At 40.6% G+C, this 25,444-nt stretch overlaps 1 protein-coding gene across 7 annotated transcripts in view; it reads right to left on the bottom strand.

Moving 5' to 3' along the window:
* Positions 1–25,444, bottom strand: part of atp8a1 (ATPase phospholipid transporting 8A1) — a 106,333-nt gene that overhangs the window by 67,462 nt on the left and 13,427 nt on the right. For 2 of the 7 annotated variants that reach the window (XM_005935190.3, XM_042226056.1), the window contains exons 2-12: positions 21,116–21,230; positions 13,482–13,581; positions 10,805–10,903; positions 7,307–7,352; positions 7,126–7,166; positions 3,857–3,930; positions 2,281–2,350; positions 2,074–2,201; positions 1,334–1,445; positions 847–1,012; positions 491–496 (exon numbers count right to left, since the gene is read on the bottom strand). In XM_005935190.3, the coding sequence (XP_005935252.1) occupies positions 491–496; positions 847–1,012; positions 1,334–1,445; positions 2,074–2,201; positions 2,281–2,350; positions 3,857–3,930; positions 7,126–7,166; positions 7,307–7,352; positions 10,805–10,903; positions 13,482–13,581; positions 21,116–21,230 (957 nt within the window). Of the gene's footprint in view, positions 1–490; positions 497–846; positions 1,013–1,333; positions 1,446–2,073; positions 2,202–2,280; positions 2,351–3,856; positions 3,931–4,624; positions 7,022–7,125; positions 7,167–7,306; positions 7,353–10,804; positions 10,904–13,481; positions 13,582–21,115; positions 21,231–25,444 lie in introns of those variants that run through there. The other 5 variants (XM_005935191.3, XM_005935194.3, XM_005935189.3 and 2 more) reach the window with 4 other exon arrangements.

Raw genomic sequence — 25,444 nt, 5'->3', positions numbered from 1 at the left:
TTAGAAAATGTCAGTTCTCGTCCCTTGGGCTGCACCACATGTTGTGTTCAGGCAATAAACACGTATAAGCCTCCTGCCACGAGAAGCTTCCCGAACACAACCTCATCTCCCTCGCAGTCAAAGTAAATGCTGCTCTTTATTTCTGGTGAAAAATGAGGTGGGAACAAATGATAGTCTGAAGCTTGGGAGCTGCAAAGCGTTTAACGTGACACAAAAAATGAAGGAAAAGTGAGACACTGTTTTTAATCAGGCACTGAAAAAAAGACAAAGGAAAAAAAAACTAGACGAAGGTATAAGAGAGCTGGAGGGGAAAACCTATCGTTGGATCCCTGGTATGTGCTTGTCCATGGCATGGGCCCGTACAAAGTAGGGCAACCATATAGGGGGCGAGGGTAGGGGGCTTCATTTGCTTAGCAAAGGCAGAGCTTCAGTAAGGGATTAGTAAGGGAGGGTCATTCACGGATGGCCAAGGCTTTTAAATGGTTGTTACCTGGAGCTGTTAAAAAAACGACAACAAAGAAAACAACAAAATCAAACAGAACATTAGAAAGGAACAAAAAAGTACAGCAGCGCAGTGATATTCAACCATTTTTTCCCAATCACACTCATTCACGACACATTTATGCATGTCACGACTTTTCTCATTAACAGGGAATTCTCTTATTCCCACATTGCCACATATTTCACTTGTAAAGCGAAACACAGTTTTAAACTGAGGCAACACAAAAACGGCACGACACATACCAGCATTTAGGAACTTAAAATGACAAAGAAATAAGCTGATATGAACAAGTGAGACAAAATATGTGGAATTAGATGTGCAGCGTAGGCTGTCGGGACTCTTACAGTTGAGATCCATGTACCAAGCATCGTTGCCATACTGGCCCTTCCAAATGGTTTGGCCAATGGAGCAGACCAGAGAGATGGCCAGCAGGCATCCAAACAGCACAAGGATCTGAAAGTTGGTGATACGCTCCACGTTGGACAGCTTCAGAGGAGGCCGCGTGGAATTCTGGGTAAAACGTGAAAAAAGAGATGTGGTAAAAAAACAAGAAGTAGAACAAACAATAGTGTTTCTCTGTTGTTGATGACAATATGAAACCCAAAAAACATGGTCTGAGTCACAATGACAAACCGCTTATGAGCATGTGATACCTGAGTACTAACGCTTGAGAAGCGCCAGTAGAAGCAGCCTGGCATACAGTTTGTACAGCATATATTAATTAATCAGTTTAACAGCTTTGGCCCTGTAACATGTATAAATACGTCACTTCTGCTCACAACAGTGATTGTTTTACTATTTCTACACAAATAATCCACAAACGTGCTTCACCTGCATGAGCTTTGTGTCATGTCCTGTGTAGACTACCACGCCGTGGATCCATTGTGTGTTCCTCAGCTGGGCTCCTCTCAGTAAGATCTGGTCTGGACCCAGTGGCACCGTGCTGTATTGAGAAGCACGGCTGACATTTTGCTGTTTAAATATCTCACCCTATCTCACCCTCAGTCAATAATTGTTGCTTTTACATACAACTAGTGAATTCATATTACCCTTTCAGACCATGCAAACAATAAGCGTACTCAATAACTGAAATGTACAGTGCTGTGCAAAAGCATTTTGCACTTTCTTGTTTTTTTCTGCATATTTGTCACATTTACATGTTTCAGATCATCAAACACATTTTAGCATAAGACAAAAAATGAAATCATCATTTAAAAATGACATGGCTTATCTTTGTTTCAAAACAATTCCCATCAACAGGGTTAGGGTTAACCCTAACCCTTGATTTCCACTAATAATATTCTTGTAAAAAGAGCTTTATTGGAACAGACTCCCAGAATGAAGATATGTTATCCTAGATATCCTAAAAGCATCCATCCAATGCATTTTCTGTACAATGGAAACAGATTCATAATTAAATATCACTGCAACAACGTCTTTCATTTATTCAGCAGAAAGATAAAAGATGCCCTGAAACCTCATAATTATTCTGGCTCTGTTCCTAGCTAATGGACTATTAAGTTAGTGAGAGGAGCAGCGAGCCAGTCACAGAGCTCTGCATCTGAGCCCACCTGTGTCCATCCAAGCGGATGTTCCCAACAAACTCATACAGATGTCGGTTTGGGCTTTCGCACTCCATCCGCCCGGACAGACGCATCAGGCTGTCAATTTCTTTTATGTCTGCAGTCACTTGGAGTCCCTGTTGGTGTAGTTACAGCAGCATTAAAACACACTGCATACAATGAGAACTTAAGAAAGACTAATAAGGAGATAGTCACCTGTCTGATTTTGAGGTTTGTTTCTCCATCCAGGTTAGATGTTTCAATGTAGCACATACCCTGTGGTTCACTGTTGTGGGGGGAGAGGGTTTAGACATTTGTGGTACGAGAATATAAGAGTGAAACTCTAAATTCAACCATATATTACACTATATTCAACCTGCTCTTGTTTTATATGATTAGAACTATATATTAAAATCAATATGCAAAATAGTACTGATTATTTAGTAACTATTAGACAATAAAGTAAGTATGAGATAGAAAATGGCTATCACAGAATAGCAGCAGAAGATTAAAGCACTGCAAACAAAGATGCTATAGAGCATAGGTGTCAAACTCTGGCCCGCAGCCTAATTACATTTGGCCTGCGAAGCCACACCAAATTACTATTAGAGCTGGCCTACTGGTATTATACAGCTAATATATATATTGTTTAGTATTAAGCTTTGCTTGTTCCATATTCAGTTTTTTAGCAAAACTTGTTTGAGTCCATAAGAAAAGATTCATTCTCATATCTGGAGGAACAAATATATTTCAATAAATATTAACGTTAGCCCGCGACTTTGTTCCAGTTTTGAATTTTGGCCCACTGTGTGTTTGAGTTTGACACCCCTGCTATAGAGGCAACTCGGGAACTTTATCAATGTTTTAGTGAAGTTAGCCATTTAGTTGTACAGTAACACCCTTAGGAGAGACAACATCTTTGTTTGGTGCTAAGCTTAACTGTCTTTCAAGAAAAGTGAAAGTACATTGCAAAGGGACAAGAGTAAAAAGAGAGAAAACACATCAGAGTGGGGCGATCTGAGCGAGCAAGCATACCCAACACAACGAACAAAGCAGACATACAGACTCTGGGCACAGGGACAGCGTTGGAGCATGCCAGTTGTTAAGGTGAGCTGGGTCGCCAGTTAGCTACTGTCTTAAATTACCAATGTATTTACACTTAAGACAGTGACGCTTTACTCAACTGGTCAGCTGTTTTAGCCATCAAATAAGTTTTGTTTCATGGAAATGAGCAAAAGTCTATTGCAATGGTCAGGAAGTGACTTCTACAGTAAGACTCTGTGCAAACTACCGCTTCGGTACGGAACATGCAAAGTTGACAAAACTATGAATCTGAGATGATTTCATCTTGAATGCGACTGCATGCAACCTGCAACATTAAAACAAACTGCTGCATTCAGGGTGCCATACAAGCCATGCAAGGATAACATATTCAAGACCCAAAGAAAGAATCTACAAAAAGGAAAACATGATCCTTTATGTCTAGATGCTTCATTCACTCTGAGCACTGTTAGAAGTTTCAGCCAAACATTTAAACGTGTCACATAACTGTAACATAAATTGTAACACAATAACTGCCAATGCCATGGCTGCTAAACTTCAAAGCGTGGTGCTCTTTGACCGAGGCGCTTAAATATCTGGTTGTTGCCAGCATGATTGCAGGCCTCGTCCTTCCACGAGTTTGGAAAATAAAATCTATCACTGTTTCAGGAGGATCCCTCATTCCGGTCCGTACACACAGCCCCTATCTCTCCCACTGCTGTTTTGTTCTCAGTGTTGCTTGTTTCCTGACCTGGATGACAGAATGACGAGGTCAGCCGGGAGGTGATCCCCATTTGCTGCTCTGATTACTTCCCCAACAGCCACCTGATATTACCAACCACGCACCAGCAGGGGGCGAGAGAGAGAAAGTGTGGCAGTTGTTCACACAGGAGGGGAGGGGAGGATGAGAGAGGATGAGGATCGAAAAGTAGAAATGGAAAGGAAAAAAATAAATAAAGAGACAAACAGCAAACACATAAGGGGAGAGAGACAACGGTTTCAGTTTTTGGTAGATGAGAAGAGCACAACGATCAGTCCTGTGTGGTCAGAGGTTCTGTTCCCCTTTTCGGCAAACCATTTAGAAACAGCAAAACAGCTGGCAGCACTTGGATGCTGTCCCACCAGAGGACATGTTTTAACACAAATGAGACTTCCTTATCTTTTTAAGAAGAACTTCGGAACAATATTCAATAGATTTTAAGAGGGTAGAAAAACACTCAGAAGTTCTATTCACAGCAGGTCCAAATGGTTTTTGAAAAGGTGAAGGAGGTAGGTAGCCTCATGATTGATCAAATCTAATCAAAAGTCACATTACCATTACCCCACCTAAGCAAATGATGGTTATCCTGCCAGACTGCAGAGCATTTGATCATATTTAGCATCTTTTACATACCTTCAAAAGCATTTTGACAATGTGGATTCAGTAAATTATCTAACCATCACTTCCTTAGGCAGAGCGGAGATAGAGCAAGAAGAAGAAAGAGAGAGAAGTTCCCCACAGTCTGGCAGGCTCGTATACCTGGATGATAAAATGACAGCATCCGCAGGAACGAAATCACTGCCATTTACTTTAATAATATCGCCCACTTCAACCTGTGAAAAGAAACTGATTATGCTGTGGGACGCCAATAAAACAGCGTAAAAGAAAACATGAGCTCAACATTAGGTGCAAAAACTTCACAGCTTGACAGAGTAGACTGTAAGCACATTAAAGCCCTAGAATAAAACACAGTGGAGAAACAGCTGGAGTCCTCATTCCATTAGAGCCAAACAGGAGCACCAAAACATTCACCGGAAAACAAAGCAACAATTTTACATTTCAAATACTACTGAGACCTGCACACTTTACAGCAAGTGACTCTGTGATGCAAAAAACAGATTGTGTGTGTCTAAGCCAGATCCTCAGTGCTGACCACTACACCATGGAGCTCGAGTTCGACACCGGGAGGAGACACAAACTCGGCCTCAGGAGGTCACAAGCTAGTGTATTCCTAGTCATACCCCCGGGCTTGCATGAAACGCAGATCATGCTTGCATGTTTGATTTGGCACAGTTAGGTGACCCTTTAGGGAAATAAGGGCTGGAAGCTATCTAGGCTCAGAAATTCTTAGCAATAAAAAGATTAATATATGCTTACAGCTTCACAACTATTCAAGAACTGATCTGAGAAGGAAGCTGTGTTTTCATAGTTATCAGGAAATGCTGCATTTGAAAAAGCAGCATGGGAAGTTTGGTGAAGAAGACAGCACATGGATCCATTTCCTTTACATGTAGAGTGATCATAAACCTGCAGTGTGGACCTGTCTAGCTAGCTAATCACACTATAATTTGAAGGCTGGCCTTGTATTCAGGTGTCAGGGTAACAAGCTTACATTACAGTGAAACACGCTTAAAGACTTTTAGCAGTTAACTAAGATTCCACCCAGCAATCAAAAAAATCATTTAATATCTTTTATGGTTAAAATTTTTAGGACATTTGAAGAAACAATATTACATAAAATGAGTAACATACAAAAATAAACCTAAAACCCACGAAGATCCACATCATTATAAATTATGACTTTGTTGGCAAACAAACAGCAAAGACAAGTTGATCATTTTGACCTCATTCAAGTTGCCCTGAAAGATTGGGCGCCAAAAAAGAAGTTTGGCACAGAAGCAGCTTTTACAATATGCATGATGAAGACGCTAAAAGCATTAATTATTCAAAACATAGCTTTTTAGAGAATCTTTCGTGTGGGTAAAGCAAAGGGACAGTTACATACCAACGGGTAGCACTGAGATTTCCTCCCTGCTGATAATTTATTGCATGAATCACATGTTGTATTAGATACAGTGACACTGCATACATCCAAAAACTCCCATAACACAAACTACAGTGGTGTGAAAACGTGTTTGCCCCCTTCCTGATTTCCTAGTGTTTTGCATTTTATTTGGAATTTTTTCCCCTTAATAATAAAAACCTTCATTTAGGAACTTTGTGTTTACTTGGATTATCTTTGTCTAATATTTAAATTTGTTTCAGGATCTGAAATATTTAACTGTGACAAACATACACACATACAAAAAAAAGGAAACCAGGAAGGGCCACCACTGCATATGTATGACATTATTCCAGCGGTGACTGTTTGTATGCATCTGTATGAGATGTAGTTCAGTCGTCTCTGCAATAATAACAGTTGCACTTACCCACTCATCCATCTGTGGATGTGTCAAATTAATGTTAACACATTTCTTTTCTAATGTTGTTCACTTATGAATCTGCGATTTGGGACAGCAACATGTTTACACAGACCATTCATATCCTGTTGTTATTTCAGTTCTCAACAACAAATTAAAAAATGCATTACGTCTCATATCACAGACAGCAGCAAGGAGAGATTTGGCTAATGTTGCACCGCTACATGCTGATTGGAGCTTTTAATGGAGGAAGCAGCATCACCATTTATTAAACTGTCTGGTGTGTTTTCTCCACACCGTCTGCCGAACGGCCCCAGCCACATTAATAGAAAAGTTTCATTATGAAGGATTCTCACCGTCCTCCAGCATTGCCTTCTAATGACCGCCCACATGGAAATGCTGGATTAATTAGTTTAGGCAGGATAGTTTTGGGGGGGTGAGCTTTCTGTAAATGACGACAGCATAATAGCTTGTGAAAAGTTGCTGGATGGATGACAGGCTCGATGCTCCGGTTGAATGAAACTTGACTGGTTAGAATCTTACAATAATGATTTATCTGTATATGCCTGTATTCACCTCCTCCTTAACGGGTGGATCTAAAACAAAACTTTGCACGAACATCATCATGCATACAGAGATTATTAACATGTGTTTTTGTTTTTAAAAATCCAGCACACTGTGCTAATCTCAGTATCCCTCTGCAAATGAATGAATGCCGTGTTTTCCGTAACTTCACATCCACAAACAGAATGTTGTTCGAGTCGCAGCTAAAAACAGAATGAAGAATTTGAAATGACACTGGAGGATTGTGACTAATAACGGCACACTGTGGAAACATACCTTCTCCCAGTGCACGATCTCCCAGGCACCATTCCTCAGTACTGTGATGAGTAAGGAGAGAGATGTGGTAAGTCTTATTAGGTCTCATTGAGACATACTTGCTTCCTGGCAACATGAATCCGTTTATACGACACTAAATAAAGGGTCAAGTTGTCTACAAGAGGAAAAGAGTTTTGAATACCTTGACATTTCTTTTTGTTGACAACACTGTCAGCATTGTGACGTTTCTGTAAGGAAAAAAGAACAACACACATGCTCTGATACATAATATTTAAAAATAATGATCTGAAAGAAGTCAGAGAACAACACTTGGGGAAAATCATGTCTTAGTAAACTACACGTATGCAAAAACAAACCCTAATTAACAAATTTCCCACGTGTGGGACTAATAAAGGTTATCTTAATCATACAGTCGTGGATTACAAGTGAACGCCCTAAAATTTGCTGACAGAAATGTACTGAAGAAGCTGACACTGTCCATATCACAGTAAGAGAGAACTGCTATTTACAGTTCCTGCAGAGACACTAGAACTACAGTACAAACCCTTGTGTCACGCAGTGGCCTAAAGTATAATTGCTGCACTAATAACAAATGCACACAGCTGGCAGGTGGATATTTGACTCTAAAATGAATAACTATACATTTTGTGCTGCTGATATGCAACAACCAGCTATTTCTTGAATCTTTTAAAGTAATGAATTGATCCTAAAAATTCAGAGATCAGCTGATGTGAAACAAACAACAAACCCATCAGCTGCTTCACATTCACGTAGCTTCTCCCTTCGTTCGAAACAAACCATACTGCCTGTGACCACATCAAAGTTCAACTCATCAGCATTACTTCCCTTCTTGTTGGCTGAACAGTCATGCAACATGCTGTGACTTTAACAGCTGATTCCAACAGACAGCTTGTCAGCTAGCATCACGGTGAGTAATAATGCGTTTGTGCATCAATCTCATATAAATGATCACAGTGTTTTAAAACGCAGCTCTAAAAGCAGCCTGTGTCTTACTTAATTAACAAGGAAAACGTGTTTACTAGAGGAGGAGGTCTTTTCTCATTTAAGCTAATTTAACTTTTTTGAGTCATTTGAGCTACTTTAAAACACTGACAGTAAAGGTGAAGTGAGTCGTGTCACCAGGAATGAAAGGCTTTTAGCTTTTAGCATCCTACGAAGACTATTGTGTATATCCCCTCGTTCTTCCCATATGTGCGTTTGTTCAATTTAAAACAACGTCGTTTTAAAATTCCTGCAACATGCTTGTAGTGTATAATTAAAAAGTCTGCTGTGTCACGCGGCCTTCACCACCTTCACTATGCCCAGGAAAAAAAGAATTACTAGTAGAGACCTTTGGAAAGCTCATTCATCATCCCTTGTGCAAGAGCTGTCAGCTAATTTGATTCATCCACACACTATTAGGTCCGGCTGCACAGACCCTCTTCTATTCAGAGACGTGTAGGAGGAGCTGAGCTGTATTTGTAGCTACTTCACAACTTATACTGCCTTTTCTCAAATCCACCGTCCTTGCCTCCTTTGCACTTTGTGTCCCCGTGGACACGAAAAAAAGGATCTGCACGGTATTTAGATGATGTGTATAATCATAGTGCAGTAGAAGGCAAGCAGCGCACAGAGGTTATGCGTAACTACTGCAGTATTAGGTCTCTGTAGACCACAGCCACAGAGGGGAAATACAGAAAGCAGTGAAAGATAAAGGCAGCTACTGCAGTGTTACCTTGATTAACCTGCTTCAACATGGACCTAATGAGACATTAAGTAGCAGCGAAGGACGTTTAACCACAAGGACAGAAACAAGATTGTCTTTGCTCTTTCAGCTGCTTGTTTTAGGTGACTATGAGAGCAATAGGAAACTACACTGCTGTGTAAAACTGCACCACACACTATTGTTAAATACATCAAGGTATTATATTTCTGTTTCTCTACCATTTTTCAGCCAGCTGAAGTACAGCCTGAGTCTGCTGCTGCAGAGGAGGCTGCCAGCAACAAGGTAAAGTACGTGCTGTGCAGTGTGTGTCCATAGTGCATGATTCATGAAGTCAGGGGTTGATGTTGCCCTGTCAGGTCAACTTGTGAGAGACAGCGCAGCACAGGGAGCAGACGCGTGCGCAGGTGACCTTCAGCGATAAAGACGGAGTCATCACCACTCTGTTCCCATGTTTTTCACAACAGGCCAGGAGAGAAAGTGCTGCGCTGGTTTCCCTCAGCACGAGATAGCAGCTAATAGTATAGAGAAAACTCCGCTGGGACCTGCACAGAGGATCGCATTGCAGGGTCACTGCAATACAGTAAAATGCAACATTCTCTCACTTTGTTCGGAATTGCGCGCATCACGTTACTACACCACAGTACGCGAACGCTGAAGCTTCCAACTTCAACTCGAAAAAGATTAAACCACACAAAAGCAACTATTCAAATCAATCTTCCTCCTAAATACATATCAAGCATCTGTTCAACAGCTCCGGCTTGCTTTAGGCAGACCGCTGTTTTGTTTTGTTGCTACTAGCTGCCTCTGTACACGAGCATTCAGTATCTAGGTTAATTGACTGAATGAGTACTCAGGGTGCAGAAGGCACAGCTGTGACCTCTGAAGTGAGTGTGTGTGTGCACGGAGATGTCCAATCGTGTGTGTGTACACATGTTGGGGTGTTTCCTGCTGTGGTCACATAACCATCACTGCCTGATTCATGCTTCAAAGAAAACAGATGACATAAAGCGAAAGACGATCACAAACTCCTGCAAAGGGGACAGGACTATTTTAACCCTGGAGAACCCATGGGGTCGGCTCTGACCCCATGGGTTCTCCAGGGTTAATTTGGATTTTGCTCGATGAATTTCATTTACTGAGGCAACTGAACTTTGATAGGTTGTGTTAGCACATTTTTGTGGTGCAATATATTAAGGCATGCATGTAGAAAAGCTTTAAAATTCTGTGCACAAACTGCATAATACAACATTTTTTTTAAAAAACCCCACTACATACACACCTATAGTTTTGTCTGTACTGTCTGGATTGTATCGGGAGCTCCTCCATATGATACCTGATTTGCACATGCTGCTTCAAACCAAATGCAAATTTGGCCTTCAGAAGTATGTTGATTGCCTTTTGATAGTTGCTGACAGCATGATTTTTTTAATCAGGGTCTTGCTGATGTGCATTTATTAATTCCTGCATTAATGATTCTTTTCTAGGCCGGGTGGGTGATGGCTCTCAAGCAACGACTGCATACAAATAATGGACGTTAACCACTGTGACTGTGACCCGAGTCACTGCTTTGTGGAATACCATTCTAAAGCCATGTGTTTGGAGTTGTAGTGATTTAAGCCATTTCAATAATACACCTCAGTTTTTAGACTTTATTAAGAAACGCTGCTGCACAAAATCAATGAAACACATAAGCATGGCTCTTCGGGCTTTCACTTTAAGAAATAAATAGGTCAAATTACCAAAAACCTACTGCCAGCTCATTAACTGGAAACCAGACTTTTTAAATTGTGGACCTACTGCAAAAAAAGTGAGAGTATATGTATGATAGCCCATGTTTTTAGACTTAAAAGTCTAAACTTTGCACCCTTTATCTTTGTCATTTCCACATTTTCCAAAGCCATGCAGTGGGCCGGACTGGGTCCAGGCCGGTGTAGTATTCCAAGCCAGTCTTACCAGATCCTCAATGATCTCCTTGACAGCAGCCACCACCAGGATAAATAGTAGCGGCACCAGAGTGGTCCAGCGACCAGTGGGAGACACATCTGGGATTTGCTAAAAGAGACACAAAAAGAAGAAACTCAGTTGAAGCTCGAGTTCTGTGCTCGACTATCAAAAAAGTCACAAGGATTTTGGTCAGTAATGACATGATGACTATTTAACACGATTAGTTAGCAGTCGTTGTAAAAATAGTGGTTTCGCTAAATGTTGAAAAAGAAGAAACTTTTTATTTAACTGAACTTTCTTGAACGGCGCTGAAAGACAAAAAGCATTACTGCCAACCAGGAAAGGCACAGCAACCATTTCATCTCAACTTGCTCGTTTAGTAATCAGTGATAGCCAAATTTAGTAACTGAAAATAAAAGCTTATCTTATCACGTCTCAGCTAGGTGACTCAACAGGAGAAAAAGAGTCGCCCTAAACTACCACAACTTCAATTAAATAAATTGTGATCATTTTTGCTACTCTCTCAGACTGGATATGTGCATGTTACAGAAAAACCGATATTGATATCAACATTAGCATCAGAATTCATGTTTTATTAGCTTGACTTATTATTTAACACACTCAAAAGAAAAAAGATGCAAATTCTGGGCTACATCCAGCACAAACAACTCTCTTAGTACCTTTATAATTCTCTCATTACCCCTGAATGTTTAATTCTTTTGGCTACCCAAGTCTTTCGAAATTAACAGCCAAACATCAGCAAAATTAGAGCCAAGCCGGGCCTCGTGAGACAGCCCCTGTTACACCGCTAGAAGGAAACTTGCATGAAACAGATCTCTCGTCTCTCTCATCTGCATAGATGTTTTATTCAAGGTCGCAGCATCGACAGGGCAGGTAACGAAGACTCGCACTGGCTGCTGTTCAAAGCAGCTACTTCAAGGTCACTGGAATGAGTCCTTTCCCATCCTTAGAGCTCTCATTAACAAGGGATAGTCTGTCAGGATGAATATCAGCAAAGACAGAAACGGAGTGCTATTGAGCTTTCCTTTGGTCCACTTTTTTATATCTTTCCTGGTAAGCTCTGAACACCTGAGATATGGATTTCAGCTTCTTTGAATCATGTAGCGATAATTGGCGGTCGAGGCTTTAAGTTCTCAAAAGGGATTAATGTTGTCTTATGCAGCAATCCACTAAAGTTCTCTGGGCAAGAAATCCTTTGTTCTGCTAAATCAAAAGCAGTGCCAGCAATGCTGAGATCTGTGGCTACTGTTGGGAAATAATCAAAACATGACCACAGCTGATAATGAGAAAGAAAGTGAAACCCTCTTCCCAGGAGAAGCTCGTTTCTTTAAACAAATTTAATGGCTAAAGATTTTCATATCATCCCTGACCCATTTTCCAGTGTGGCTCTCATTCACTACTTGTGTGTGTAAGTCAATGCACAACGCAGTTCCTGCACTTCCTAGCGGCACAGTGCAGAGTCACCCAAGGCCCAGTCCAAAACATCACCAACCTGTAGTATCGCTGCACCCCATTCACAAAGCGCGTACACACAAATCTGTTTGAACCTAATAAAACGTACGAAACTTTCACACACAAATTCCTGGTGTATAAAAACACGGAACAGTAACAAACACAATTGGGGAAAAAAGAAATGAAATACTCACACACAACACAGAGATCACACACGGTTTGAATGCTTAGCACAGTAGAGTAGGGTCACATTTGAATTCTAAAAAGCTTCATTTCATAACCAAATATACCAACAGTCTCCTTGTTTGTTTGTTTTAATGTAATAGTTACGGCAGTAAAACTAATTTTACATTGTTCTGCAGATTAGTCTGCGTGCGGTCGGGGTAACAACAGAACAATGTTATCAAAATGACCAGCTGGTAATGTTGCAACAGTTTACCACATTAAACGTTGCCATTACTCAATGTGTGTATACTCACTTTTGTATTCATTAGAAGCAGGCTTGCATTTTTGCTGGACATCACTTACACTCAAATTTCTTGGCAACATCCCAGTTATTGATGTTTCTCCAGTAACTGCAGTGAGTTACTCTTAGCTTAAAAGACCTGGCACTCCTGGTGTTTCTGCTCATCTTTTATTCATATTTTTCTAATCAACATATCAGCATATCAAACCATTGCTTTTTCCCCTCTTCTATTTTTTCCGTTTGTAAAAATAATAGGTGCAATGCTTTTTTCAGCTTCATTATTTCTAAATATAGCGGAAAACGATGGAAGCGCGGACGTATGCAGACAGCTAGCACCAGCCCTATCGATTCTGATTCACTACTATGCTGCTGAGCAGGTTTCATGAACCTGATAATAACGTCTAAGAACTTACTTTGTGTTCCCCTGTAAGAACATTTCCATGACCACATTAGTGAACGAGGCCTATTGTGACGAGCCCGTAGATAAATCTCTTTTCCTTTTCAAGCAGACACACACAGTATTACATGTATTATTCATGATCAGGATCTATATAAAGCACTGCATCTGCATGTATGTTTGTGTGACTGAGTGCATATGAAATTACAGACGTGACCGAGAGAAATGGAGTCTAGGTCATGGTGTACGCTTAAAAAAACATGAAAAAAAATGAATTAAAAAAGTTCAGTGGAAAGAAAGGAAAGTGATGAGAGGTGACATTTTAGCTTAACAACAAAAACACATCTTACCTGAAGGAGTGCAATGAAGAGGAAAAAGGCATTGGCTGCCCTCCTGAACTGTGAGTACAGGAATCGAGGGAGGAAGGTGAGGACATTATATTTTGCTGTGCTGAAGACCAGATCAAGTAGAAAACAAGGCCATGGGTAGAGGGAGCCAGCATGGATATGAAAGAGAGAGAAGACAAAGTAAACATTGGTTAATTGTAATAATCCGGTAACTCAGAGAGCATTTGGCAGAATCTGACCAGAGATCACAACTGACCCTGCTACTTTTACCAACAGTAACATCATCACACTAGTTACCCAAGTTACCCAATTTCAGTGGTAGCCATACATGCTGATGCTATAACAACCATATGACCATATATTTTAGTTGTCGTCTATCCTCTTTCAGGTCTTCTGGTATTGCTGAAATGGCCAGTGCACTCCTCCTTTTACTTTTAAGAACGTACCAGTGTTGATCTGGCCATTGCTAAAGATTTTGCTATCTCAATAATATGTTTACTTTGTTTTTCTGTCTAATGATGGCGCCCCAGACTTTCCTTAACACCACTTTGAAAATGTATTTGAAAATTCCAACGAATAGCTAACAAATACAAGTCCAACTCTAAAAACCCAGCAGGCCTCACCTGGCCATGAAACTCACTCAATGATCCAGTTACCTTTGAGCCTCTAAAACAGGGATCTATCCATCCATCCATCCGCTTCCACTTATCCTTTTCAGGGTTGCGGGGGGCGCTGGAGCCTATCCCAGCTGTCATAGGGCGAGAGGCGGGGTCCACCCTGGACAGGTCGCCAGTCTGTCGCAGGGCCAACACACAGGGACAGACAACCATTCACACTCACATTCACACCTAGTGACAATTTGGATTATCCAATTAACCTATCCCCACAAGCTGCATGTCTTTGGACGGTGGGAGGAAGCCGGAGTACCCGGAGGGAACCCACGCAAACACGGGGAGAACATGTAAACTCCTCACAGAAAGACCTGATGGTGGAATTGAACTCAGGACCTTCTTGCTGTGCGGCAACAGTGCTAACCACCGTGCTGCTGTAACTGTAATTCCTAAACAGACAATACAATACTTTTGTTAAACACTGTGCTTCAGTCACATTGATTGTTTGATGTAAAATGCATTATGGTGATGCTCTAGCTGTACTTGTTGTGAAGCCATATATTTAGATCACCCTGGACATATAATTGCATAGCATTAAGCAGCTCCTTGCCCCTCCGCCTACCCATTCTACGAGGTCTTCTGCGATGCAAAGACTTGTCTGGATGTGCGACTGATGAACAGCAGAGCCCAGTGGACTCAGTGATCGTAAAGAATAATTAGGAGCAGGAAGTTAGCTGGCAGTCGGGTCATAAAGACCTCCTGGCAGATCTGTTGGTGCTAGGCTGGTGGAGCCATCAGCAGCCCCAAAGTCAGGCCTCCAGCAGTCTGATTTACAGCTGTGTTAAAGGGTCAGTCAGAGCAGCCACTTTGGGAGAAGATTTATACCATAGAAGGATGCCAAGCCACTGGCAGGGCTTTGCTTACTCACACGCAGACCAGAGCCTTTAGACATACACATGCAGAATATCAGCAAGTACAGTGCAACGAGCATATGCAGTTCAACATCAGTGATATCATTGTTTCCCTCCTGTTAGTCTGAATCATAGATGACAAGCATATTTTTTGCAATTTCACTTGTAGCACACCCAGAAGCACAATGTAGTGGCAGAAAAGCGGACAAGCTTTGAATTGCAGCACGGAGGAATGAAGAAAATAAACACAGTAACTGTCATCATGCCGGCCTGGTACACACTGCATCTGTCTGGCAAAGCAAGAGAGCAACATAAAGGCATTGTTCTGACAGCAGTACAGTGTGATACCAGCCTCACAAAGACCCATCAGAACAACTCTTCCTTTCATTGATACTTGGTCTTGGACTGCATATACTTCGTTCAATTTGTGTAATAATTAAAATCTCTGGGTAACCTGTAGGTGGGGTTTTGAGCAGGTGTTCCATGTTCACTCACAATGCCACAGCAGCAGCAAGTTAGCTGGAGAGCTAACACAACAAGTTGGAAGCTAAGAGGCAAACAGCAGCATTTCAGAGGCATTTCAAAGCCGCCCGCTTTTCCTTTTTTACCCAAAGTTCAGATGATGAGGCTTCTCTCAAATTCCCCTCTCATTATGCTTACTCAGAGAGACTCGTGCAAAGAGGAGTGGAAGACGTTCGTTTTTATGACACATTTGGTAACATAATGTCATCTTCAACTCGATTAATTTTTATCTCACTTCACCTGCTTCTGTCAGCACACAAGAAACAAACTATTACGACTCCAAGTGACAGCATGCAGCAGTCAAAGCCAAACTCTTAGTATAAAGATCAGAACAGGAAAAAGCTAGATTTGCACATTCCTACTTCCTTAAAACACAACAAACAGGCTAAAACAACAACTGTACACTGAAACAAAACTGAAACCAAGTCGCTTTATTCGGGTAGAATAATTATACATAATTACAATCATCATCAGAGGAAACTAAGACTAAAAAGTCAACCAACAAGTCAGACATGCAAATACAAGGAAGTGGAGGAAGAATATTTTCTGTGTCCCTTTGTTTGTCTGATTGGTTGAGAAAGAAAGACCTGGGTTTTGCTTACACACCATATTCTTGCGTCCGTCCTCGTCATCTGATTTGCTGAATTTCTGTAATGTCAGGGTTTGTTTTTTAAGTAAAACAGTTTAAAAGGATCAGGTTTACTGCTTAGTGAAAATTTTAACTGTATTTTACCCATTGATCACACACTTGCGCTCCTTTATTAAATATTTTGCCATACATCATACAGCTAAAAGATTACCATGAGTACCTTTAAATTAATAAATGGCAAGTCCCTTGGATATTAAACATCTAAGCACTGCGGTGTATAGTTATACAGTCTGCCCCTGAGATACAAAGAACGTGTGGCTGGGGATGCATCATGCTCTCTGTGATTTATTTTCTTCAAGCCTTCTGATCTCATGGGGGTAAGCTGCAGAGCATGTGCCCAATCATCTCTGGTTACCTTTGTACACAGAATCACTTCCAATAATACATCTTAATGGATGATTATGGATCCTTCATTTTGTTTCCTGGGAGTAAGCTGAGATCAAGAAGATATGAGAGGAGCACTTCCTCCACTTACTCACAAATCAGAGTATAATGTTATCATGAAAGCCTATTTTGTTTGTTTAATCTTTGAATAAGATTAGTGTGCTAGTTAAAAGAAACAAAGAGACAGCTAAACATTTTCAACCATGCCTCTGCCATTTAAACATAATATCATATTTCATTAAAGAGTGCTAATTAATAACAATAGTTGGCTCAGCTCCTGCAGTATTAAAGAGAAAACAGTGACCAACATTTGGTGACAGTGGAAAGGAAGAACCCCATGTTCACAGGAAGAGACTTCCAGCAAACCACTATTTCTTCACATCGTAGCTCACGTGGGCTTAAGTTACTTTTCACCACTGCTCGTTGGCAAACACCATAGAGTGGATATGAAAGATGAATAATGCTTCTGAGTCTAAAAAGCCAATGAGGACATAAACCTGTACTCACCTTTATAACTCGACAGGGCGACTCCTCTGGTTTGAAAAAAGACGTTTGTCTCTTTAAATGTTAGTCGTACTCAACTCACTTGCTCTGTGATTCATAGTCTGAACTGCTAGTTTCAAGTCTTAGTTAACACAATGGCACGGTTAGTTTTAATTTATTTGATTTTTCAATAGATTCCCCATTAGTGTAGATCAGAATAGTAAAGCAGGGTATGCTTCAGGTCAGGTAAACCAAGGCTGTCAATGAATATAAAAGTTACAGAAGAATTGTTAAAGAATTTTTGTTTTTATTAATTCTGAAAATCACTATTTGATTATTGAAAAACATGACAAGCAAAACAAAGACATCTGAAAATAAGTTGACATCATGGCGGCTGTATTGTGTATAGTGAGTGTTTAGCATGTTTAACCATCATTTGCAGTATTATTTACAGTATATGGCTCGTATTGTTTTACTAACACACAAACATAGGAGGGCAACCCTGAAGAACAGCCAGCAGATGATTAATGTCTCCTGCTGCATTACAACCTCTAATGAGTGCCACTATGAGCACATTATGGAGTTTTCAGCGTGTTTCCAGGGACCACAAACAGGAACAAGGTTAACCAGCTGTGGACTCAGACCGGAGAGACCAGATGATGACACTCAGTAAATAAGCTTAAAAGCCTAATCGCGACCCTGCCTCCCTGCCTCTCTGCCATATTGCATTTGAGTCTGACTGAAAACTTTTTCTAAATCCTAACATTCGTTCTTCAGCATTCATGTGTACAAGCTGCATTACAGTTATGACACAGTCTGATCTGGATTGATGTTATTCTGGATTAAAAGATGCACTTTCTGCCTTTTTCAGACGTTCACATAGCTTTTAAGCAGAGAATAACCATACAGGAATTAGAGTCAGACATGTTGAGTTTTAGTTTAAATTCTAAAGATCTCAGTGAAGATTGTGTCAAATAAAACTGCTGCAAAGGTGTTGACTTTCTTGTCAACAGAAACTTTAGCTTTTCGGCCTTGGGATTCCACCGTCAGTGGAACCACACGCTGCCCTGGACTGTGTGTCTGACTGCAGGTAATTTGTGTAACAACTGATCGGGACATGTGCAAAGTTTTTGGGCCCTTATCTGTGTTCTTATATTTTCATAATTCGTGTATAGCTTTGAGCAACAGCACATTGAGTCCATCTCCCTTTGTTCAGCATTGCTGTCATGCACTGTGATAACCCCTCCCACTCTGCTTATTTTTTTATCTGCATTTTCTTCCTGGTTTTGTGGTGGATGCGGGTCCAGAGAGCAGCACGCCTGTCAGCAGCCGACTGATAAAAAAGAGAGCTAGTGCACTAACTCTCTCACTCTCTTCCCCAGAAACCAGAAGCTCGTGTCTTGGGTCTTGGTTGCTTGGTTCTACCTTTTATATTTGGCATTCCCATATTTACTATACTACTGCTAGTATAGTGATGTGTTCTACATTTCCTTAAAGCAAGTTTCATGTAATTGTACAAATTCTGAGTTATTTAAATTCACCACAGTCTGTGTGGTCCTACTTGTCAGCAGATTTGTGACAGCACTGAAGCTGCCTATCCCCTCAGTCCATCAGCATGCAGTGAAACCTTCGCTGGTTTTCCAGCTCACACGTTTTTATAAGTAGGTCTCTCTTTCATGTCAGCAAAAACTCTTTTTTGAATAAAGTGGCTCAGATCCTTGAGATGTTCAGTGTCTACGCCACATCAGTACCTTTACATTAAAGTATTAGTGAATCGGGCATGGCGGGCATCGCATGCATTATATAATTAAGTTGACTCATTATTCACAAAACTTCAAATTTTATTTAACAGAACACCAAATATATCAAGAATAAATCCTACGCAGTAAAGATTAGTTGCTGTGATTCAGTAAGTAAGACAAAATAAGCTACACATACCAACACAATTAAAGTAATTTGCATGTCTGGGTCACTGTGTGTTTGGACCCACGTCAGTGTGCGTCTATTCATATGTTCCTTGTTTTCCTCAAAAGAGAGAGCAGCATTTCCTGAATGCTCAACAGGAAAATGGTTTGCACAGCCACTCCTCTTTGCCTGTCAACATCCCAGCAATTATTCGCCTTTCCATTACGACCAGATCTGCACGACAAACTGTGCAGCTGAACAAACAATTCACTAAAACCCTAACACAGGACACAGACCCATGATGCAGTTCCATTAGCTAACAGGAGAAATATGCATGTGATGGTCGACAATGACATGTAAGCAGTGGGAAGATGTGTCAAAGACCATGCAACATTGGAGACAGCAACAAATCAGGTCTCCGCTTTAAAGCACAAATAAATCTTTTTCTAAACCCGCCAAAGACGAACCTTCATGAACACAGAGTCAATCTGCAAGCTGTTCAATGCTGAGATAATGCCATATTTATTATTATTAACATCTAACCTATTTTAACCAAAGTATGTTCATATCATCACTACTGTCTTTGAACACTTAGACGGCTTAGAGTTGGTGTGACACAGCACACATCAGGCCACTGCCTTCAGCAAATATTTGATGCAATCTTAAAAGCCATATTTCTTAAACCTCCAGTGCTTTTTACTGTTATTCAAATATCAATCATATGGTACTCCAAGCAGATTTTAATATGTATTTTGTCTCACTGACGATGGTCTTTATAAGTAATAACAAAACTAAAAGTAATGGAGATATTAATAAAATTAACTAATAAAAGTTAAAAAACTAAACGCATATTTTTGACTGTGAAGCCGAGAATCGGCCTCACAGAGTAAAACAAACTGTGCTAATAAAAAATATACCTCATATTTACTGTTGTCTGATTTATGTTGTAAACTCATGAAGCTGAGGTAACAATGGGCTCCATCCTAGTTTGCTTGTTTTTATTTACTAATCCAGCTCAGTTTGAAGCGGTCTCTGTGTAAGCACTTTGAATCACCTTGTTGTTGAATTGTGCTATACAAATAAACTTGCCTTGCCTTGCCTAAGCACGCTGTTTGTGAAGCAGGAATGGTAACCGTAACACTCCTTGACAGAGGGAGGCCTGACCCAACAATCTTGACCTTTAAAGCTAAAAGCACTCCACTTCTCCAAGATACGCTAGAAGATAAACAGGCCAGTCTGGGTATATGCACTGATGCAGCACCAGTATTACAAATCTTGCAGGTATCAAATATCATATGGCTAAGGGTGCTGTCATGGCTGTACCTGAACTCTCTCTACAGCACAAGAGCAGGTGATCTGTACAGTGTTTCAGCTATGGCTTATTCAGAAGTCAATATTAGAAGTCTGAAAGCAAGATTTTTAGGTACCACAGACTAGCCTGCTATTTAGTCTGTGCAGCAGGGTACTGCTGTGTCATTAGATATAATATTGTGTCACTACTACTGCAGTGTCATGCTACTGCTGCTGGAACCTTGTGGTAATAGATTCATACTTTGAATTAAGTAGTGTGTCATCACTGCCTGACAGCAGATCATGGGAAAAGAAGAATGGAAAATGCCCTTCGTATACTTACATTTACAAGTGCTGCTGCCTGGAGGGTGTAAATGTCAATAAAATGTTCGGTATTTTCAGAAATATCATCAGGAATAGGGTTCCATTTTTCTAGAAATATTGTGATATTTTGAGGCTTTATTTCTCACCTCTACTTTGCAATCACACCAGAAAAGGGATCGCAAAGAGACTGAAACTATTTCTACTCCAAATTTCCACAGTATCTGCTACAAAGATCTGAAAACTCTTCTAAATGTTTGCTACGTGGAAATGATCAAATCATGTGATTGTAAATCTGCAGGTTAATTTAGGGTTAAAGCATGTTTGGCTGCTGGTTCATCATGAAGCATGAGCAGGCGATACATGTCAAACGGCTGAAAAAGCCAATGTGTTGAAGAAAATCACCATGCTCGCAGCTAAAAATGAAACTGCAGAATCTAAAACCACACAAACTTAGGTTCTACTTACTGCTCAAGTTGCCCACTACCTATTTCAACAAGTATGCTCTAAGACTGCAGGCTAGATGCAGCCATGATTATTAGAAACTCAACATCTCCTTACCTGACTCGATTGCTGCAAAATTTGGTGAACTGTGGTTGGTTGAGATATATGAGCCGGGCATCTTCTTGGTCAGCTAAGGATGTCTTTTCTGATGCGTCCTCTGTCTTTTCATATCCTGCAGCATGGGGGGAAAGACATTTGATAAGTTCAAAAAGTCTGCTTTGAGCACAAATAAAAGTGAGATCAAAAGGGGTTTTGAAGTGTTTGAGTTAGTGCGTGTCGAAACGCACCCAAAGGACCCTTCGGAGTCAGGAAAAGGAAAAGTCCAACTCAAACTAAATCAATAGAGAGCTCAGCTGACCTTGGCGCTTTATAGGTTTTAGACTCATATACAACAGCTTTTCTTTCAGATTTATTAACAAAAGCAAAGTATTTTTGCACTCTGAATTCAAAATAATGCATTATGCACTGCAAAGTGTGTTCCCCTAGCACACAATGCACATTAGCCAAACTGTTATTACTGTAGGCTACAATCACTGAGAAGATGTTTGTAAGTGATGTATGCTAAGCTTGCCTCAGCTCGGGCGTGATGATCTGATGCCACTATATGGTCATGTTGCTATCCTAATGGAGTGAGAAGGTACCTCGGAAAGACAATAGGCTTGCCAAATGACATGTCACTGAGAGTACATCTTGTATTACTACCTTCACAGTAAAACACCAACTTGGAGAAAAACCCTATTGTATACCGAAAAGGAAATCACCTACTCTGTGTGGACAGTGTGACTCACCTACACAGGAAGAAGGGCAGCACTGGCATACCACAGGTATATTTCTATTGACCTTTTTCCTTTAATAATGAAATTATCATTTTAAAACAGCATTTCAGTCATATCTGACGATCTGAGACACTTAAGTGCAACAAAAAATATACAATATAATTCAAATTCTTTGAAAACTTTTTCAATTATGAACAGCAGGAACTGCATTCATTGTTCAGTTAATCATCACACACTATTCTGCAAGGAAAAGAAAAGAAGGTTGTTAGCAGATTTGGTACATTTAGTGCTGAAAAATCTGTCCCCACATGGATGCAATTCTTCTTTCCACTCCTTTGGAAAAACGAGGCACTGTTTGACTCCCACCAAGTACCGAGTTCAGCAAAGTGGGATGGAGCTCTGTTGGCTAAAACAAAACTAGCGAGGCCTCGTGAGCGCTGTATGTGGGTCGCAGAGATGCTTATGCGTGTAACACATTTTTCCTTGTTGTTTTTAAAACCCTGACTAAATATTTGATTTGTAAAAGGCATTTTTGCATCTTACTTTGCCACTAAAAACAAGGACTAACACATTGCAGATGCAGACGGGTATAATGCTTACGCCTTTAAAATGCATGCTTTCCATGCAGGAGGCAGATGCTGCGTCATGCGTCTAGGGACGTTGCAGCCTGGAACTTGCCAGCAACATCAAGCACAAAGCATGAAACTGCTTAGTGCAGAACTGGAAATGGGAAGTGCACATCTCTCATCTCCTCTCACACATGTAAATAGAAGTGAGGTTTAGTCCTGAACTTTATACTTGCAGCAGTTGACGTTTAAAGTGCCCCCTTCCTGATAAGGTAAACACACTAAAAAAACAACAAATGTCCTGCTGAGGTAAAGATCCTTTTAAACTGAAACACTGGAGAGTAGTACAGAAGAATATTTGACAGGAATCATGTAGCCTGGAAGATAAGAAGAGAAAATCAAATATGTATTTTTGCTTAATTCTGCTGAAAGGGGAAAAAGCTGAGACATAAAAAGGAACCTATTATACTTCTCCTTACTTCCTGTCCTACATATTTGCTGTTACAGCTTTTGATCATAAAACTGGACAAGAACGAAGCTTCACATAATGAATGAGGTCAACATATGGTTACGTAACCCTAAACAGCCAAAATTCAGACTGCGTTAAACGTTTCTTATCAGCCTTTTTCTGTATGAGTATCAGGGGACATCTTTAATATGGTCATCTCAGTTCTTGTCATGAGCACAGATGCCACAGCAACCAGCAACCTGGATTATTTTGAACCGAAAGTCTCCAGTAGCTCCGGCAGACTCAAACAAACATAAACACAGAGCTGTAAATGTCCACTTTAAGGTTTCTGGGGTTCACATTTCCCTATACTTAATTTTTAATTGATATGTCTGGATTAATGACTTGAGCAATGCTCACAGGGGAACCTATATGTAAAACTTCAAAGTCAACAGTTCTCCTGGATTCTCAGATTGCATGCATGTGATCCACTGGATGCTGGCTAGTCTTCCCTAGCATACAGTGTGTTGGTGTTAGAGGGAGGCAAAAAGGGAGACAGCACAGCTTTCACGACTATAGATAAGGTGAGCCGCAGTGTTTAAAATGGAAAGAAGGACCATTCTCAGGCACAAACGTAGGAGGGAGGAAAGCTGGCAGGAAGCACGAACAACAAAACCCAGTGTCAGGAGGTGCTGTAACCAGAGCCCTGCCTGGATATGCCCCAGCTGCAGCCTGCTGCTAAAGCCCCTGCCTGCAGTATGTCTTTCTTATAATGTCAAGTCAAAACAAAGAACGCTAACACATTCTCCAAAGTCACACTTCACGCTGTCACCACTCTTAATTTTCCTTTCTGCTCTCACCTTTCACTTAGCACTTTCTCACTCATGTTACACAAACCATGAATCTTAGATTACAGCTACTTGTTATTTTAATGATCCACTTGGCTTTACATAGATTATTGAGGAGTGACTGCTAGCATCGCCTCCTTATACTTTGTCCTTAGCATGTGCTCTGGGCTAAAAATAAATGCCCCGTAGTTGTTTACATGGCTGGGAGTTCGCCATCACAGCCTTGTTACACGAGGCAACAGATCTGCATAGGTAGTATATTGGATTAGTGAGGTGACAAACCATGGATGGACACAGCAACAGGAGGTTTAAGAGTGACACCAACTAAGTCAGTAAATGCTCTTCCTGTTTATTATTAAGCGGTTTGTATGAACAGTGTAAACAATATTGCAATAAGCTAACGATTTCTCGTAGTTCATTCTTTGTGCACCGAGAAGAAGAAAAGGGTTTTTCCTGCATACTAAAAAAATTGGCACCCTGAAAAACACCAGTATTATATTTTGTTATCTTTTAAAGCCATGTTTTATTAAAGGTTCTATTTACTCAAGGACACACTGTATACTCTTTTACCAAAATGACCTTTGTTCCCAGAATTATATGGTCAGCTCAACAAAGACTTAGAGCACCTGTTGAAATATGTTTTCACGCTTCTACGTGTTACACAAAGAACATCGTTTCAGAGAATGGGTGATGTTAAAAATCACTGAAAGACCTGCAACACCACAGCATTACATAATATTGCTGAACAGTTGATTCATTGATCCTGTACGGACTTTACGGTTTGGTGGTTCCTCTTTAAGAGCATGTGCATTCATCCCTCTTTCAGGAAAGTAGGCCTCGCCTCTTCGGTCCGAAACTAAAACTGAATTTGCAGCCAAGAGCTCACCTGGTGACACTGGGACGACAGGTACTTAGCAGTGAGTAACAACACTGAGTAAAGGTGAAGGAAAGGACATTGACTTAAAGGCCTGCTGCTTCACTGAGTCTGGGCTGGATGAGAAGAGAGCTACTGGCAAAAACTACAGCAAATTTCTTCCTGTTATATGTTAGTCTTCATAAGGAACCATTTCTATGCACTTTGACATTATTAAGCAATTTCAGCACGGGAGGACTTTCTGGAAGTTTACTATGCTGTAGTTAAGATAATACTGCTTGCAGAGCGTAGCTAGAAGATAGCACTGTAGGTTTATGGGTTTATATCACCACCTGTAAAGTCATAAAAATTATTCTCAGTGTCAGAGACTACCAGGGAAAGAAATCACAGCACAGTTTAAAATCTGTGTTTTTCCTGGTTCAAAGCGGCCTTTGGGGACCAAAACTATGCACACAAATATAGCTGGTCCAAGTCTAAGTTGGTCTAAGTGTGAGTAAGATGAACCATGCTTTAGTCAAAGAGTTTTCTGTAGTTATTGTTGATCATATAAATATTTGCCTTTGATGGATGGCTACAACATCCTTTATTTTGTGTCTTTTTGTAGAACTAATCCCACACTAATGTTGCTCAGTTTCATCAGGAAGTCTGCTCAATGGCATTTCAACGATAACCAATGCCAAAAAGAGATGGCCTACACACCAGGGAACAAATCCAACCAAGAAAAAAAAGTTAGTGAAGAAGCTAAGTCTTTAAGCAGCTTGGGTTATCAAGGAATTACCTTCTACACTGGCAACAGAGTGAAAACGACAGGGATAGTATAGCTGGTAAGTGCAGCATAAGGCCTGTGTGGAATAACAGGCCGGAGGAGCTGGCT

This window comes from Haplochromis burtoni, unplaced genomic scaffold, assembly GCF_018398535.1.
Source record: "Haplochromis burtoni strain Fernald_Lab_line unplaced genomic scaffold, NCSU_Asbu1 Contig_194, whole genome shotgun sequence".
In the NCBI taxonomy this organism is placed as follows: domain Eukaryota; kingdom Metazoa; phylum Chordata; class Actinopteri; order Cichliformes; family Cichlidae; genus Haplochromis; species Haplochromis burtoni.
This window is presented reverse-complemented; position numbering and strand designations above follow the sequence as displayed.